General features: G+C 41.6%; 2 protein-coding genes across 2 annotated transcripts in view; one reads left to right on the forward strand and one right to left on the reverse strand.

Annotated features, from left to right (window-relative positions):
- MED12L (mediator complex subunit 12 like) overlaps positions 1-14,810 on the reverse strand; it is a 322,246-nt gene that overhangs the window by 88,549 nt on the left and 218,887 nt on the right. The window lies entirely within an intron of this gene.
- P2RY13 (purinergic receptor P2Y13) lies at positions 5,263-6,397 on the forward strand. Its single transcript, XM_003802186.2, has one exon. The coding sequence runs from the start codon at positions 5,274-5,276 to the stop codon at positions 6,273-6,275; it is 1,002 nt and encodes a 333-aa protein (XP_003802234.1). The 5' UTR covers positions 5,263-5,273; the 3' UTR covers positions 6,276-6,397.

The following is a 14,810-nucleotide window of genomic DNA, read 5'->3' on the forward strand; positions in this document are numbered from 1 at the left end:
TTTTTTTTTTTAGCAGTTTTTAGCCAGGGCCAGGTTTGAACCCGCCACCTCTGGTAGATGGAGCTGGCACCCTACTCCTTTGAGCCACAGTAAATGCCCAATAAATTGATTTTTTTTAAATGAGGAAAGACCATGAAAAGTCATTTTCAAGTGAAATACAAATGATCAAAAAAAAAAAAAACATGAAAAGATACATACCATTATAAGCAAATAAATGTATGTTTATAATGGCAGAGCTTTTTCACCCTGTAAGTTTTAAAATTTTTAAGGAGAGTGTTGGAGAATCCCACTGTTGAGGGGACTACGAACTGGTACAGTCGTTCCAAGAAACTATTTGAAAATATCATCCAATGTTTTTGACATTTAACTTTTGATCCAGCAGTCTCACTTCTAGGAAACTTCCTGCAAATAAGTCAGAACAAATATTCCCAAATACGTTGATACCTACGTGCTCTACAGTATTGTTTAGAGAAAAACTGTAAACAAACTAAATACCCATCCATCAGGAGCAATTTAACTAAAGTATGGTAAATTTAATAGTGTAACAACTCTTTAAAAATCAGGTCATTAACATGTACTAACGTGGAATGAAGATCCAATGTGTAAATAAATATACATGTTTCTGTACATATGCACGTTGGTACGTGTATGTAAGTGGGACCAATTTTCACTCTGTACCATACGTCTGCCTTCGAATTTTTAAATACATGATTTCCCTGGGTAGTAAAAAGTTTGAAACTAAATGTTAAACGGTTCAGATGACATAAAAGCATGCCTCTAATTATATGAAGAGATTTTCTAATATTGATTTCATTAAAAAAAAAAAAGCAGGCTGCTACATTTATTGTTAAATTCCATAACTTCATTTCAGCTTATTATTACCGCTTTTGGTTAATCTAGCATGAAAATTTAAAACAATGTCCCATAGTCTGAGAAAGTACTGTGGTATACACTGATAGGAAGTTAAAATCTTATCGATGAGTATAGAAATATAAGAGTTCCGACTTCAACTTTCAATCCAAGTGAAAGCAAAAACTGCCTCATCTTTTTAGATATAACCAATATCTAAACATCAACTGTAAGTTTGATCCAGCTGAGAAATCCCAAAAGAAACTACAATAAAAACAATAGTTTATTCCCGTGTGTCAGGCTAATTGCTGTGGCCTTTCACAGTAGCCTTCTGGATTCCCTCTTTCTTTTTTTTTTTTTTTTCCTGTGGAGACATCTCCCCTATTTTCTGGGCTGAAGTACAGTGAGTCAGCATGTCTCACCACAATCTCAAATTCCTGGGCTCAAGCGAACCTTGAATTCTTGGCATAATTTTTAAAATGGTTCAGAAGTCAGGGAAGAAAGAATGTATTGTATGCATTAACCCTAAAAAATGCTTAATAACATGGCCCCTCAAAACCACTGTTTTCTTTGAATATGCAACATTATGAAATGATCCAAAAACACTGACATGAAGAGGGAGTCTAAGGAGCAGCAAAAGATTTTGAGACATCCTCTAGCAAGTCAGCATGAGACCCTAGATGTACATGTGATTCTTTCTGGTTTTGAGACAGGGTCTCATTTTGTTACAATAACTAGAGTACAATGGCATCATCATAGCTCACTGTAATCTCCAACTCCTGGGGCTCAAGGGAATCCTCCTGCTTAAGCCCTCCTGAGTAGCTGGGAATACTCAGTACAGGTTCCCACTATCACAGACTGACTAATTATTCTTTTTGCTAATTATTCTCTCTCACTCTTGCTCAAGCTGGTTTTGAACTCAGACTATCAAGGGATTCCCTTCCCTTGGCCTCACAGATTACATACCCAGCCTTAGATTCCCTCTTCATCCTATTGTGCTGAACCAGCTTAAGCTTTTGACCTTGAACCTCACGTTGCAGCATAACTCTCACAAGTTCATTAACTGTGTAGTAGAACTCCAAAATTTGGGGAACGGTTCCGTATTTACATCATCTATGGCTTCTGAGAGGCAGGAGACTGAGGTTCTAAGCATGGGCTCTGGCACCAGGCTGCATGGGTTTTGCTGCAAACAGGCTTTGGTTGCATGGCTTGGGGAAACTGCCTAACTTCTGCACTTTAATTCTCTCAACTCTGAAATGAAGCTGATCTCTGGGGATTGTTGTAAAGACTAAATTAGATAATATAATCATTTAAAACAGGATGGCTAGTGTGACTTTACTGATTTTAACTCCATTTCCCTGGAGTCCGATAGGATTTTAAATGTATAGTGGATTCTCAGTTGGTAAGCCCCTAACTGCTGGGACCTTTCATTGTATCTTGAGTCCGGCCACTGTTTGTGTGATACCCCCACAGGATTCTAATTTTCTTTTAATTTCATCTACCAAGAAACTTCTATCTACCACATAACAGGAATTCTAAGCTCTTGGCCATGTTCACTTATTTTATTCTCTTAATAACTCTATAAAGAAGATACCATTACTTATTTTCATTGTAAAGAGAAGGAAACTCCGTGACAGCAAGCATAAACAGCTCAGGGAAGGTCACAAGCAAAAAAAGAGTTGGAGAAAGGAAGTGAGTCCCGGCCCTGTGGCTCCTGAGACAGTGCTCCCACCACTGTGCTGGGCGGCCTCTCCAAAGTGGCCTCAAGGGCAAACAACCCCTCCCAGGGGCACTGACGCTACTGTGAACTAGAAGAAACGCCAGCTAATACGTAGTAAGCACAAACACACAGAAACAAATGATGATTGGGTATTTAGTATAGTCAAACTCTGTGACACCTGCCGCTCTGGGAGCACACACTTCCATACCTCTGCGAGTGGGCACAGTAAACCAGTTCCCCTTTGTCAAGTTTCCCACAATTGGATATTTTGAAATTTCACAGAAATGTGGTTTCCAGTTTTCATATTATGAAACTATCCTGTACAAAATTTCCCTCGTTTAAAGTGAAACTATTCCAAATCTTCCCATAGACGACGGAAAGCTATGTTCTATTATTTTGATGACATCTGAATCTGTACTCCTGAGGAGCCACTGAATTGAGACCAAAAGAAATTTTTCAGACTGTGGCACCGTTGGGTAGTGGGGTAATGCCAACCCAAAGTACCAGGCATTACGTTTCCTCTTAATTTAAAATGTCCCGCAGGATACAAAACATTTACTTCCAGAATCTGAAGCCAACCCACCCCTGAAGTTCTGGTAACCCAACCCCACAGTCTGACTCTCTGGTAAAACTTTCTTTTTGAAGAAATATGAAATGAAACTAAGGAGAATGCCACATCCCCCAGATGGTCTCGTTATACCTTCTTTTCTTTTATCTACAAAGGCAAGATAGAATTTCTGTCCTAAGCAACTTATTCTTTTTTTTTTTTTGCAGTTTTTGGCCAGGGCTGGGTTTGAAACCACTATCTCCAGCATATGGGGCTGATGCCCTACTCCTTTGAGCCACAGGCACCACCCAACAACTTATTCTACAGGAAAGTAGCAATTACACCTTTTCCAACCTGAAGTGATTAAAAAAAAAATTTTTTATAAACTTTGACCCATGATTGATTGACAAAATCCCTGAAATCTTTTGCACTTCAAGTACAACACTGAATGAAGAAATGATTTCCCAAAAAGGCTAATAAATTAAATAGTATAATATCTCTATTTAAACCTGTAATTCACTCCACAGCAGTGAGTGGCTAACATGTGTTAGTACTTCCTACACATCAAGCATTATTCTAGGCAAACAATTCATTCTCTCAACATCATTTACAAAGCAGATGCTCCTTGCACACCCATTACGCAGATGAGGAAACAGACGCAGAGCTGTTACGTCATTTGTCTATACTCCAGTCCCAAGAAATTGGTGGATCTAGGACTCTAACCCACCCACCAAAACTGGGTCTAATAGCCCTTGCCTTTTACCAAATATATACGGTTAACTCACAGAGATTCTGAAACCAAGACGAAGGCAAATGCCTACAAAAACAGGCCATCCTGTTTTAACTGGAAAATTCAGTTAGCAGGGACGCAGAAGATGATTTGTCTGATTTTAGGATCAAGTCTTATTCTCCTACTTGATTATAATTTGGGATTATTTTCTTCCTATTTCTACCTCCTATTATTATACGCAAGAGGCACTCAAGAAGTTCACTGAACAGGCAGATGGAAGACAAACTCCTGGAAAGTTTCTATGAGGAACTCTAAGACAACTGCCAGAGAGCTCGTTAGTTCAAGCTGTAGTAGATTAACAGGACATAAGGTTGAAATCAAAGGGCATATAGCAAATGCCCCAAAGATGTGAATGTGAAGATGTTCCAGCAGATCACATTACACAAGAAAAAAAGAGGAAGGAAACCCCGTATAAGAAAGCAGAACAGACTTGCTTCACACGGTCTTTCCTGGACTCCGCTCAGGACTGCCACAATCAGGGACGACTGAGGAGCCTCCCAAACACAGGTGAATTTCAATTTTCATTTTAAGTGTGCTAGCTTATAAGAGGGAGCGTGTGCTAAAGAAAAAAATGTTTTAAGGCCAGGCACCGTAGCTCACGTCTTTAATCCCAGGACTCTGGGAGGTCGAGGTGGGCAGACTGCCTAAGCTCACGAGTTCAAGACCAGCCTGAGCGAGGGAGAGACCTCATCTCTAAAAATAGCCGGGCATTGTGGTGGGTGCCTTAGTCCTAGCTATTCTTGGGCCTGAGCCCAAGAGTTGAGGTTGCTGTGAGCCGTGACACCACAGCACTCGACTAAGGGTAACAAAGTGACACTCCGTTTCAAAAAAAAAAACAAAAACCTTAAGAATGCTTTAATGTTGAAACTATACAAACCATAGATTATGTGCATAAGAAAAATACATAATTAACAGCAACCTGATGTATTAATAATAATTAATAATGTATTATTATCTCTTAAATGAGGCTTTGTTTTACTTCTATGTTAGAAGTAGCACTTTTGAATGAGGTAGAGCCTGTTACTTTGATTTCACAAGGGTGGGAACATGGTACTGTTCAAAGTACCAAAAAAAACTATATTTACCTGCTTTAAAAATTCTAGTCAGAGACAGCATTTTCCTTCAAGGGAGAGGGGAAGAGGGAAGGAGGATTGGGAGTCATGGTGTACGGCACGCTTCTTGGGGGCCGACACAATTATAAGAGAGACATTACCTAACAAACGCAATCACCGTAACCTAAGTCTTTGTACCCTCAGTGAATCTCAAAAAAAAAATCTGGTTTGTTAAAAATAGCACTTGCAAATCATGAAGGACTTTTTGCTTTCCTTTGTTTGTATACAGGTTTATAACAGGTGGCACCAGAAACCATGAACACCACAGTGACACCGGGCTCCAACGGGTCTGCGCCGTGTCCTAGGGACACTCAGATAGTGCAGCTGGTGTTCCCAGCCCTGTATACGGTGGTTTTCTTCACTGGCCTCCAGCTGAACATTTTGGCCCTGTGGGTGTTTGTTCACATCCCCAGCTCCTCAACCTTCATCGTCTACCTCAAAAGCACTTTGGTGGCCGACCTGATCATGACGCTCATGCTTCCTTTCAAGATCCTCTCCGACTCCCGCCTGGGACCCTGGCAGCTCCGGGCCTTCGTGTGCCGCTTCTCCTCGGTGCTCTTCTACGAGACCATGTACGTGGGCATCCTGCTCCTGGGCCTCATCGCCTTCGATAGATTCCTCAAGATCGTCAGACCGTTTGGGATGGCTTTCCTGAAAAAAACTGTCTTTGCAAAATGCATCTCAGGCCTGATCTGGTTCTTTTTGTTCTTCATCTCCCTGCCAAATATGATCTTGAGCAACAGAGAAGCAACACCATCATCCGTGAAAAAGTGTGCCTCCTTGAAGGGCCCCCTGGGGCTGAAATGGCATCAAATAGTAAATAACATATCCCAGGTTATTTTCTGGACTGTTTTTGTCCTAATGCTTCTGTTTTATGTGGTGATCGCAAAAAAAGTCTACAATTCATACAGAAAGTGCAGGAGTAAGGACAGCAAAAACAACAGGAAGCTGGAAGGCAGAGTGTTTGTGGTGGTGGCTGTCTTCTTCGTGTGTTTTGCTCCGTTTCATTTTGCCAGAGTTCCCTATACTCGCAGCCAAACCAACAGTCACACCGACTGCAGACTGCAGAACCAACTGTTTATTGCTAAAGAAACCACTCTCTTTTTGGCAGCAACGAACATTTGTATGGATCCCTTAATATATATATTCTTATGTAAAAAATTCAGAGAAAGGCTACCCTGGATGAGGGGGAGAAAGACCACGGCACCAAGCCATGACAATCAAAGCAGTCACACAGACAATATAACCCTAAGCTGACGATGTTATTTACATGCGGTTTACTTGTATTTATTAAGGAAAATTCAAAAGGTAAATTATCTGGAAATAAAATTTAAGCACTTAAAGAAAGAATTGGAACAAATGCCCTTTTACGTTGTATAATCCGCTTATACAGAGATTACATTAATTTTAACTCTGTATCAACCTTATTCACAAGCAGAATGAACTATTTAGAGAATGCAATAAGATGCAAATGGCCACTAGAGGGCATCTTTTCCGGAGTATGCATTGCGATTTTGGAAAAGATTAAAGAGAAATGGGTATCCCTAAAAACCTTCCCTCCAAACACCATCTCACAACCTTTTACAGACATAATTCAAACACTACTGCTTTGGTGATCCACTAATGTGGATATATGCTGATTTAAAACAATTTTTTTTTAAAAACTGACCTCTAAGTACCACTTTTGAGAGTTGATAGCCACGGGCTTAAAGTGTGTCTGAGAATCCCAACTGGAAAAGAAAGCCTCTGAAATCCTGGATGAGGGATTTTCTCATCCCTTGCAGTTATAAATAGCCTCTTCCCCAATACAACAACATACCAGAGGGGGCACGAGCACCATTGTTAAGCCTCTTTGCTTATACCCTAAGTGTGTAGAATACAAGGGCAAGAACGTTGTGTTGCCATCCTCTGGAATTGTCACTCTGTCCCACAAATACTCTAATGGTGGCTGAATATGCCACTGCGGACTGAGCAGGCCACAAGCTCTACTCCCTTGCCCCACAGACCACTGCAAAGAACTACTCCTACTGTGTGTGTTTACTCCTACTGCGTGTGGGGGTCTTCAATGCAGACTTCCCTTTACTAATTAGTTAGCTTATTACTGACTGGAGTCCCCAAAGATGGTTAGGATTCTTGAAAGACAGACATGTTTTCCTGATATTGTCCACATAACTCCCCACAGAGCATAGACTGCAGATGCCTAAGCCAGAATTACCATTCTTGCAATGCATATAAATGAGACTGCTGACCCATAATTAGCCACATCCATATCAGGAGAATGTTCAAAGGGCAGTGACCTGCTTGTACTTATCTAACTACATATTTTTTCCTGAATGCTTTTGTGGTTCAAAAAAGTAAGAAGTGGTTTTCTGGGACTATGGATGATAATTCATACCTTCTAGAGAAAATACACAAAAAACTGTCACGCTCTTCACCCCAGGTGAAGCCTCCTCCTGTGGCCCAGATGGCCCCAGAACTCACATACCTTTCCGGCACTCCCTTCTAATTGTTCTTCCATGCCTTGAACTTCATGCTCTTATCCAAATTTCCTTCAGGAAATGTCCTTCTCCTTTCTGCCCCTGTGTAACTACATCCCTTTGACTCACCTAGAAAACTCTTATCTCTCTGGGAGACCCTGCACCACCAGCACTTACTCTATGAAATCTAACCTGGCCAACTCCCACCGCACATCAAACTCAATCACTCCTTTACTTGTGTGTTGTCACCTAAGTTATGAAACTTATCACATGGCATTGTAATTACTTGCTTACACTTGGGTCTACTCTTTTAATAACCTGTGTATAATTTTGAGGGCAGAGACTATCTCATTGTGCAATCAATAAATGCTTGATAAAGTCATCCAAATGGGTTTTACTACGATGTGCTGGAGAAGCCAAAAGGAAGCCAACTCCCATTGATGTTTTTATTATCAAAAGATGATGTAAATTTCTTGAAAGTACAAGCTCTCTTCAGTTGCCCTCCCACAGCATGCAAGTGGGGGCCTGAGGAGCGGATGTTCCTGGATTCCCTAGTGAAGGGTCAAGACTACTAAACATACATAGCTCAGGGGCTACTGCCTGTTAACATTTCCGTTTTAAAGGTACTGATATCATGCTTTAGCTATGTATTATGAGTAATACTTCAGAAAAATTTGTAACTGTAGCATGTAACAATCACCAAAATCCTCCCTTAGAAAGTACTCTTTAAGTCTGACTTTCATTCTTTCAAATAAAGAAATTCACCCATCATTACAAATAGATCAGTCAATCCATATCACCTCTGCTGAGTACATCACACAATCACAAGCAGACTACACCACTGTGTTATATGAAACTGCACCTAAGCCACCCTTGTCAATACCAAGCTATGTTTGGTGGTATCACCCATCTATTTCACCTGTAATGACATTTTCAATCTCTGCTGAATGTGGGTACAGCTAATACAATTTCTTAGAAAGGGCCTTCGAGATAGAAGTCCAAGAGCAAATCTGTCCTCCATAAATACAAATACTTCATTTCACTGTAATAATATTGTAGTCAAAGGCAGACTGCTGATCTGTAGAATAAAATAATCTATCAAGAACTTGGAGAAGAGGCATATTAGTGATACCTTAGAAATCACATTCACAAAATGAAGAACTTCCCAAACTACCAATCAGAAAAACTAAATCCTAAAATACTTAAAGAATGGGATGCTGGAATATAGCCATAAAGGATGTATAGAAAAGAACAAAAAGGAAAAAAAAAAAAACAGCAGTTTTGACATACTACAGGAACTTGGAACACAACAGTTTTTGTAAAACTCTAAATTGCCTTTATTTTTATTAGAGAAACAGGATTAAGCTCTTCCCACTAACCTCAAGGCAAAGGGAAGCTTGGGGGAGCTGGATGGGACATAAGTGCCCTACACAGAGGCAGAAGAATTCTTGATCAACCAAGGAAAATTGCTGTAAAGTGAGGAGAAGGACGCAGAGAATCAGGGTGACTTCTCAATTCATGAAGTCAGAAGGCAGGTAAAGCAACCACACCACAACCTATAAAACCATCGTTCAATCTTACAAATCCCATTATAGCCACGTAAAACACGTTCCTTTCATAACGTTCTAAATTCCTCCTTCTAAAAGTGTCTAAACATTACTGCAAGTAAACTGTGTCCTCCCGCAAGTTACTGCATCAAAGTTCACATGGACTTTTCATAAAACACCCAGAGCAGAAAAGCTGTCTGGTGTCTAATATGAAAACTTATGTTTAGAAGACAGTAGCCCCGCTAAGGGAAGATGCAGAACAGACCAATCATTTGAAGTGCTGCAAACACACCTCAGCATTACAAATGTTACATGGAAACCAAGTATACATCCTATGAATAAGGTCTGCAGACTTTAGTGGATACCCGAGAGAGTCTACCCAAGGGAGTCTTAAACTGCAGGTGCCTGTATCTGTACTTAGCACCATCAACAAAAGCATCACACATTACTTAACTACTGACTAAGTACTAGGCAGCCATGCAAAGAGTTTCAAATGCACTGTTTCCTTCCTTCCCAGGAAGCCAGTGAAGTGCAATTATCATCTCCATTTCAGAGATCAGGAAGTTAAGAAATGGTCCAGTAACTCGTCCAGGGGTCCCCTAGCAGGCTACAAGTAGCTGGGTGGGGCTCTAATCCAAACACTGGCTTTTGAGCCCATATTCTTAACCACCATATTTACAACCTCAGACCTCCTAACAGTCTCAAGAGAAATCATAACTCCAGTCTCCTGTGCTATATTATTTCCTTTTATTTTAAAAATGTCCACTGCCACCTACACACGCTTGACCCAATAAAAACAACACATTCGTGTGTAGGTGGTAACCAGTTTGGGTGCTGCAGGCTAGTAAGCTCTGACCTAGAAGCCAGCAAGAACTTCTGGAGATTTTAGCCCAGCAGCTTGCACTGATTTATTGCATGCCCGCTGTGTGCCAGGCGCTGTGCTAAGCACTTTACAAGGTGATCGTAGTCTAATTTTTCCCACAATCTTATGCAAGAAATACTATTAGGCTCTCCCTGTTAAAAATAAGAAGAAGAAAACTAAACCACAAAGCAAACATAGACCTTGCCCATGGTACACATCAGTCACCAGCAGAAGGGCAGAGCTGGGGCTGAAACCCAGGCAGGTGGCCTCAAGAACAGTGCCTCAACTACGCTGGTATGTTGCTGACGGTTCTGCCGTACGGTCAGGCTGAGCAGATTCCTGAAAGGCTGCCATCATGCCTCACCAGAAAGGATGGTAAAGAGGCAGTTCACAGGGATGAAGGAGGGTGGGTGAGCTTCAACAACTCAGGGGTGGGAGGGGTCCCTCAGCACTTGGGAGCTTTCAGAGGAAGTCAATTCCCCAAGAATGGATCCGTTTGGCGGTCATTCCTTTGTTTACTTGGGTCACACGCAAGTAAGGGACACAGTCTACAATGAATCTAGATGTGCTAAGTGGTATGACACGTACTTAACACAGCACAGCAGCTCAGAGGAAAAGGAGAAAATGCTGGCAGGGGCAGAGCTTGAACTTGAAGGAGAAACCCAGCATTCCAAAGAGAATGCTGTGCACAATGCGCAGTTTCAGGAGGGGACAAGGAGGGTGGGACTGCTGGGGCTGGAGTGCAAAGGGACACAGAGGGAATGAGCCTGTAGCACAAGGTGGAGAAAACAGACTGTGGACAGGGCGCAGGATCCCACAGGCAAGCACTGCACTGGGGCGTCTGGACTTCACTACGGAGCCGCTACAGGTTTCAGAGCGAAACATCTGGAGGCTATGCTTGAGTCAAGTCAGTTGGACAAGAATCAAATGATTCTGGGTTGGGGGAAGAGCCACTGAGGCCAGGAGGTCAATGAAAATGGTATTCCATGCATGAGAGAAGAACTGGCGGGGGTGGGGGGATCTGATGTGAACTTTACAGACATTTTAAGAGAGAGAGGTTTTAAAACAGTCCAAACTATTGAAAGTCAGGGTATTATATGTAAAATGTATTCTCATTTGGATGCACAAAGCCTGTATATCCTCTCTGGAGGAAAACTGCTCTGAAGATCTCAGCCTGGGTGGACTGCTGGGTCATGACGGCGGGGATGGAAGCGACCTAGATATACTGAATTGGAGGCACTGAGTCCAGCAGAGGAGGCAAAACACGGACCAAGGCTACGAAGAGCCTTGTGCTGGATCAGAGGCCAAGGGAATCATCTTCCTGAGACAAGGAGAGAAAAAGAAATGAGAGAAGCACTACTCTCATGCACAGAGCAGAGGTTAGAGGAACAGAGGACGCTGCCTGGACATGGGGGGAGCAGGTAGCGTGACCATTCAGAGGAGAAACCGGAGGTCTGCTGGACTGGAAACCAAAGAACAAGAGCGATTCAAGAGAGGGACGTGACATTCAACGCGATCATCGTCCCCAAAGAGGCCAAGTGTGATGAATGCACCACCATGAGGACAATGGCAAATTTAACAAGGAGCTGACGGAGAGCCCCAGTCTGTGAACAGGACCTGACTGAGGCAGGGGCAGCAACACATCTTCCCATAAAGGAAAGTCCATTTAAAAGACTTCGGTGGAGAAACAAAACAGTGGTTCTAGTAGCTGGGCTTTCCCCAAGGATGTCTAAGAGCAGGTAGTTGCTGTGCAGCCAAGGGCAGAATGACGCGTTGCCCGTGAAAACAGAGCAGAAGAGGGACTCAGGAGGACGGACGTAACCATGTGGGTGAGAGAACGCAGGGCTGGTCAGAAAACGGGTGTGCAAAGGTTTCACACACAGAGTTCCCTGGTTACTGAGTCCCTGCTCCCTCGATGCAGCATAAAGTATTTAGAGAAAAACAGAAGACGGGGTGGGAGGAGGGGGGAGGGTAATGAGAAAGGGGGAATTGGGACCAGCAAGAGAAAATGGGGGGCAGGGATGGGACTTGAGGCTGCAGGGAGGATGAAGGGGGGGAAGGGCAAGAGAACAAAAGAGAAGGGGAACTCAATTTGACTTAGACTAAGTTGATAAACCAGTTTTTTAAAAACTTCCCTACCGCACTCAGCACGTGAACTCCTGCCACTCAAATCCATAAATGTAACATCCTGAGGCGTGACCTTTATTTTTGAACTTCAGTTTAAAAAATCTCACGTTTGGACATGACTGGCCTTAGTGGTATCCACCTTAAGCAATTTTTTGTAACGTGTATCTGAATACTGTTATCACTTTTTTTCTTTTTAAGAAATTCGTTTCCTGCTGTGTGCAAGTGGCTCACGCCTGTAATCCCAGCATGTTGGGAGGCTGACGTGAGGAGTTCAAGACCAGCCAGAGCAAGAGTGAGACCCTCATCTCTACTAAAAATAGAAAAACAAGCCAAATGTTGCGGTAGGCACCTATAGTCCCAGCCATGTGGGAGGCTGAGGCAAGAGGATCACTTAAAACCAGGAGCTTGAGGTTGCTGTGAGCTATGATACCACAGCACTCTACCCAGGGGGACAGAGGAAAAAACAAAAACAAAAACACCCCAAACTAGTTTTCAGTATTGAATTTATATCACACACATATAAATCACATCAGCCTGTTTGTATCTATTTATCTTTTCACCCTATTTCACTGTGCAATTGAGTTTCCTAAAACCCCAAATACCCAAACTCTTAGTAAATGAAGCATTAACCTGAACACAGTGATGCAGTGAGACTACCTCTCCTGGCCTCGGCTTTCAGACCTTACCATGATTTCAGATAATCTAGGACAAAGGTGTCCTAATGTCCTCCTTTACAGGAGAGAAACTCTCAAGACAGACAATAAAAAGTATTTCAAGCAATCATGGCCTCAACATTAATGGGGAAGCAGGAGGTTTCTGAAGGCCACCAAAATATAATATATATACTTTAATCTCGGAGTTGAGTATTTTCAGCTTTTAATCACTTCAACTCTATCTACTATGCATACAGATACTCCCATTCATTTGCTTACTTTCCTTCTGTTTCCTTAAATACCAACCAAATTCCCAACACTGCAGGGATTACACTATATGGATTATACCTCACTTAAGCTTTATAGCCTTACCCAGTAAGCATTCCAATGCTTATTTTTGAGTAAAAAATAAACTGAGACCCAAAAAATGTTCCTGCTTTGCCCAAAGTAAAAAAGCTACTAAAGTGGAGAGGCCGGGGTCCAGATTGGAGTCTACCTGACCCCAGGCACTAATCTTGGCATGGCCCAACACTGCCTCTAACAAGCAAGATCCCCAAAGTGGGGAGAAGATGAAGTCACTCAGCACAGGAGTCAGCAGGGCAAGAGTCAGAACTGAGGATATCTTCAGACTCAACCTCCAAACCACCCCGCCCCTTTAACCCACCATTACGAACAAGGTTCTCACACCAAAAAAGGTGGGTGCTTTATGGTAGAGGAGACCTAATAGATACAAATCATTTAAAATGACAGATTAAACACAGTAATTCAAACATAAGGACCCCAAGATACCAATCTCAACAAAGGAATAATAAAGGGTTTGTAATAATTACACTCAGCACAAATTTTCAGCTACTGGATATGAGCCACACTTAGAACAACTTGTGTACAGAGATGGAACAGTCAGATTTGGAGGAGATTTTAATACAATCCTCGTTGTATGTTCTAGCCACATGGGAACTAGAGGGGCGTTCTAGACACACGTCCAGCGAAGCACTCTGACACACTTTACATGTCATTTTCCTTAAGAAGAAAGGTTATGCCTACCAACACTGAGGAAGGGACACACTGTCCCCAGGTCCACGCCAATGGACCAAAGAGAGAAAAAGAAGAAGTCCTTTGCCATGAAAAACCACTAGAAGACAAAGGTAAGCCTTGGCGATACATTTACCCGAAGTCTCATATCACAAAAGCAGGAAGAAAATAGTTCATTCAGGATAGAGAAAGCCTTACCAGTAATCTTACCTAATTCTAATTCCTCAGAAGATGTGAGAATGACTTGGTTTTTCTTGAAGATATTTTGAAAAATTATCAGTGAGACTGTGTAAATCTTCAACCAAATTTTTGTGACAAAAATTGCGTCCTGAAGCCCAGAGAGTTGAATGGCTCATTCAATGTTGGTTCTAAACAACTTTGATCTTGGTTGTAAACAATCTTGCAATGTGCAATCTATGAACCAGGTCTATGTTGAAAAAGCCAGTTTTTACATATTCTATTTGACTTCGAATTTTCAAAACCCCACTGCAAACTTTAGGCCAATATGTCTACATTGTCTGAGAAACACTTAAATAACCTCTTGCTATGTATGCCACAGGATAGATCCAGCAAATACAGACTGAACCAATTTTCAAAAGCTAAGGACATTAAAATGAAAATGCAAAGCAGAAAGATTATTCTGAAGAAGAGTCTAAAAGACAGTAAAACTAAATTAATATGTGGTCACTGATTAGATTCCACACCCCCAAAATTTATAAAGGATAATATTGAGAAATTACTACAATTTTAACACAAACTGAGTTATTCTTAAATAACATTATTTCAACATCATCACTTGACTGATAATAGTACTGTCACTAGTAAGAATATTCTTGTTCTTGAGGAATATATTCTGAAGCAATTAAGGGTGATGCATTTGTCACAATGATGGCAACCTTAAACAGATTTATCCCCAAATATGCATGATGGGGGTGGAGGAGAGTATCTGAGAAACATGGATGAAATCTACTTCAACTTGTCTACAGGTTTAACATTTATAAAATCAATGTTAGCAGAAAAACAATCACCAGTGGCATAAACCAAACCAACAAGAAATGATCAGTGGTAGACATAGAGACAAACACACACACATC

This window comes from Otolemur garnettii, unplaced genomic scaffold (genome assembly GCF_000181295.1).
Source record: "Otolemur garnettii isolate 467f Iridium unplaced genomic scaffold, OtoGar3 scaffold00236, whole genome shotgun sequence".
Classification (NCBI taxonomy): Eukaryota; Metazoa; Chordata; class Mammalia; order Primates; family Galagidae; genus Otolemur; species Otolemur garnettii.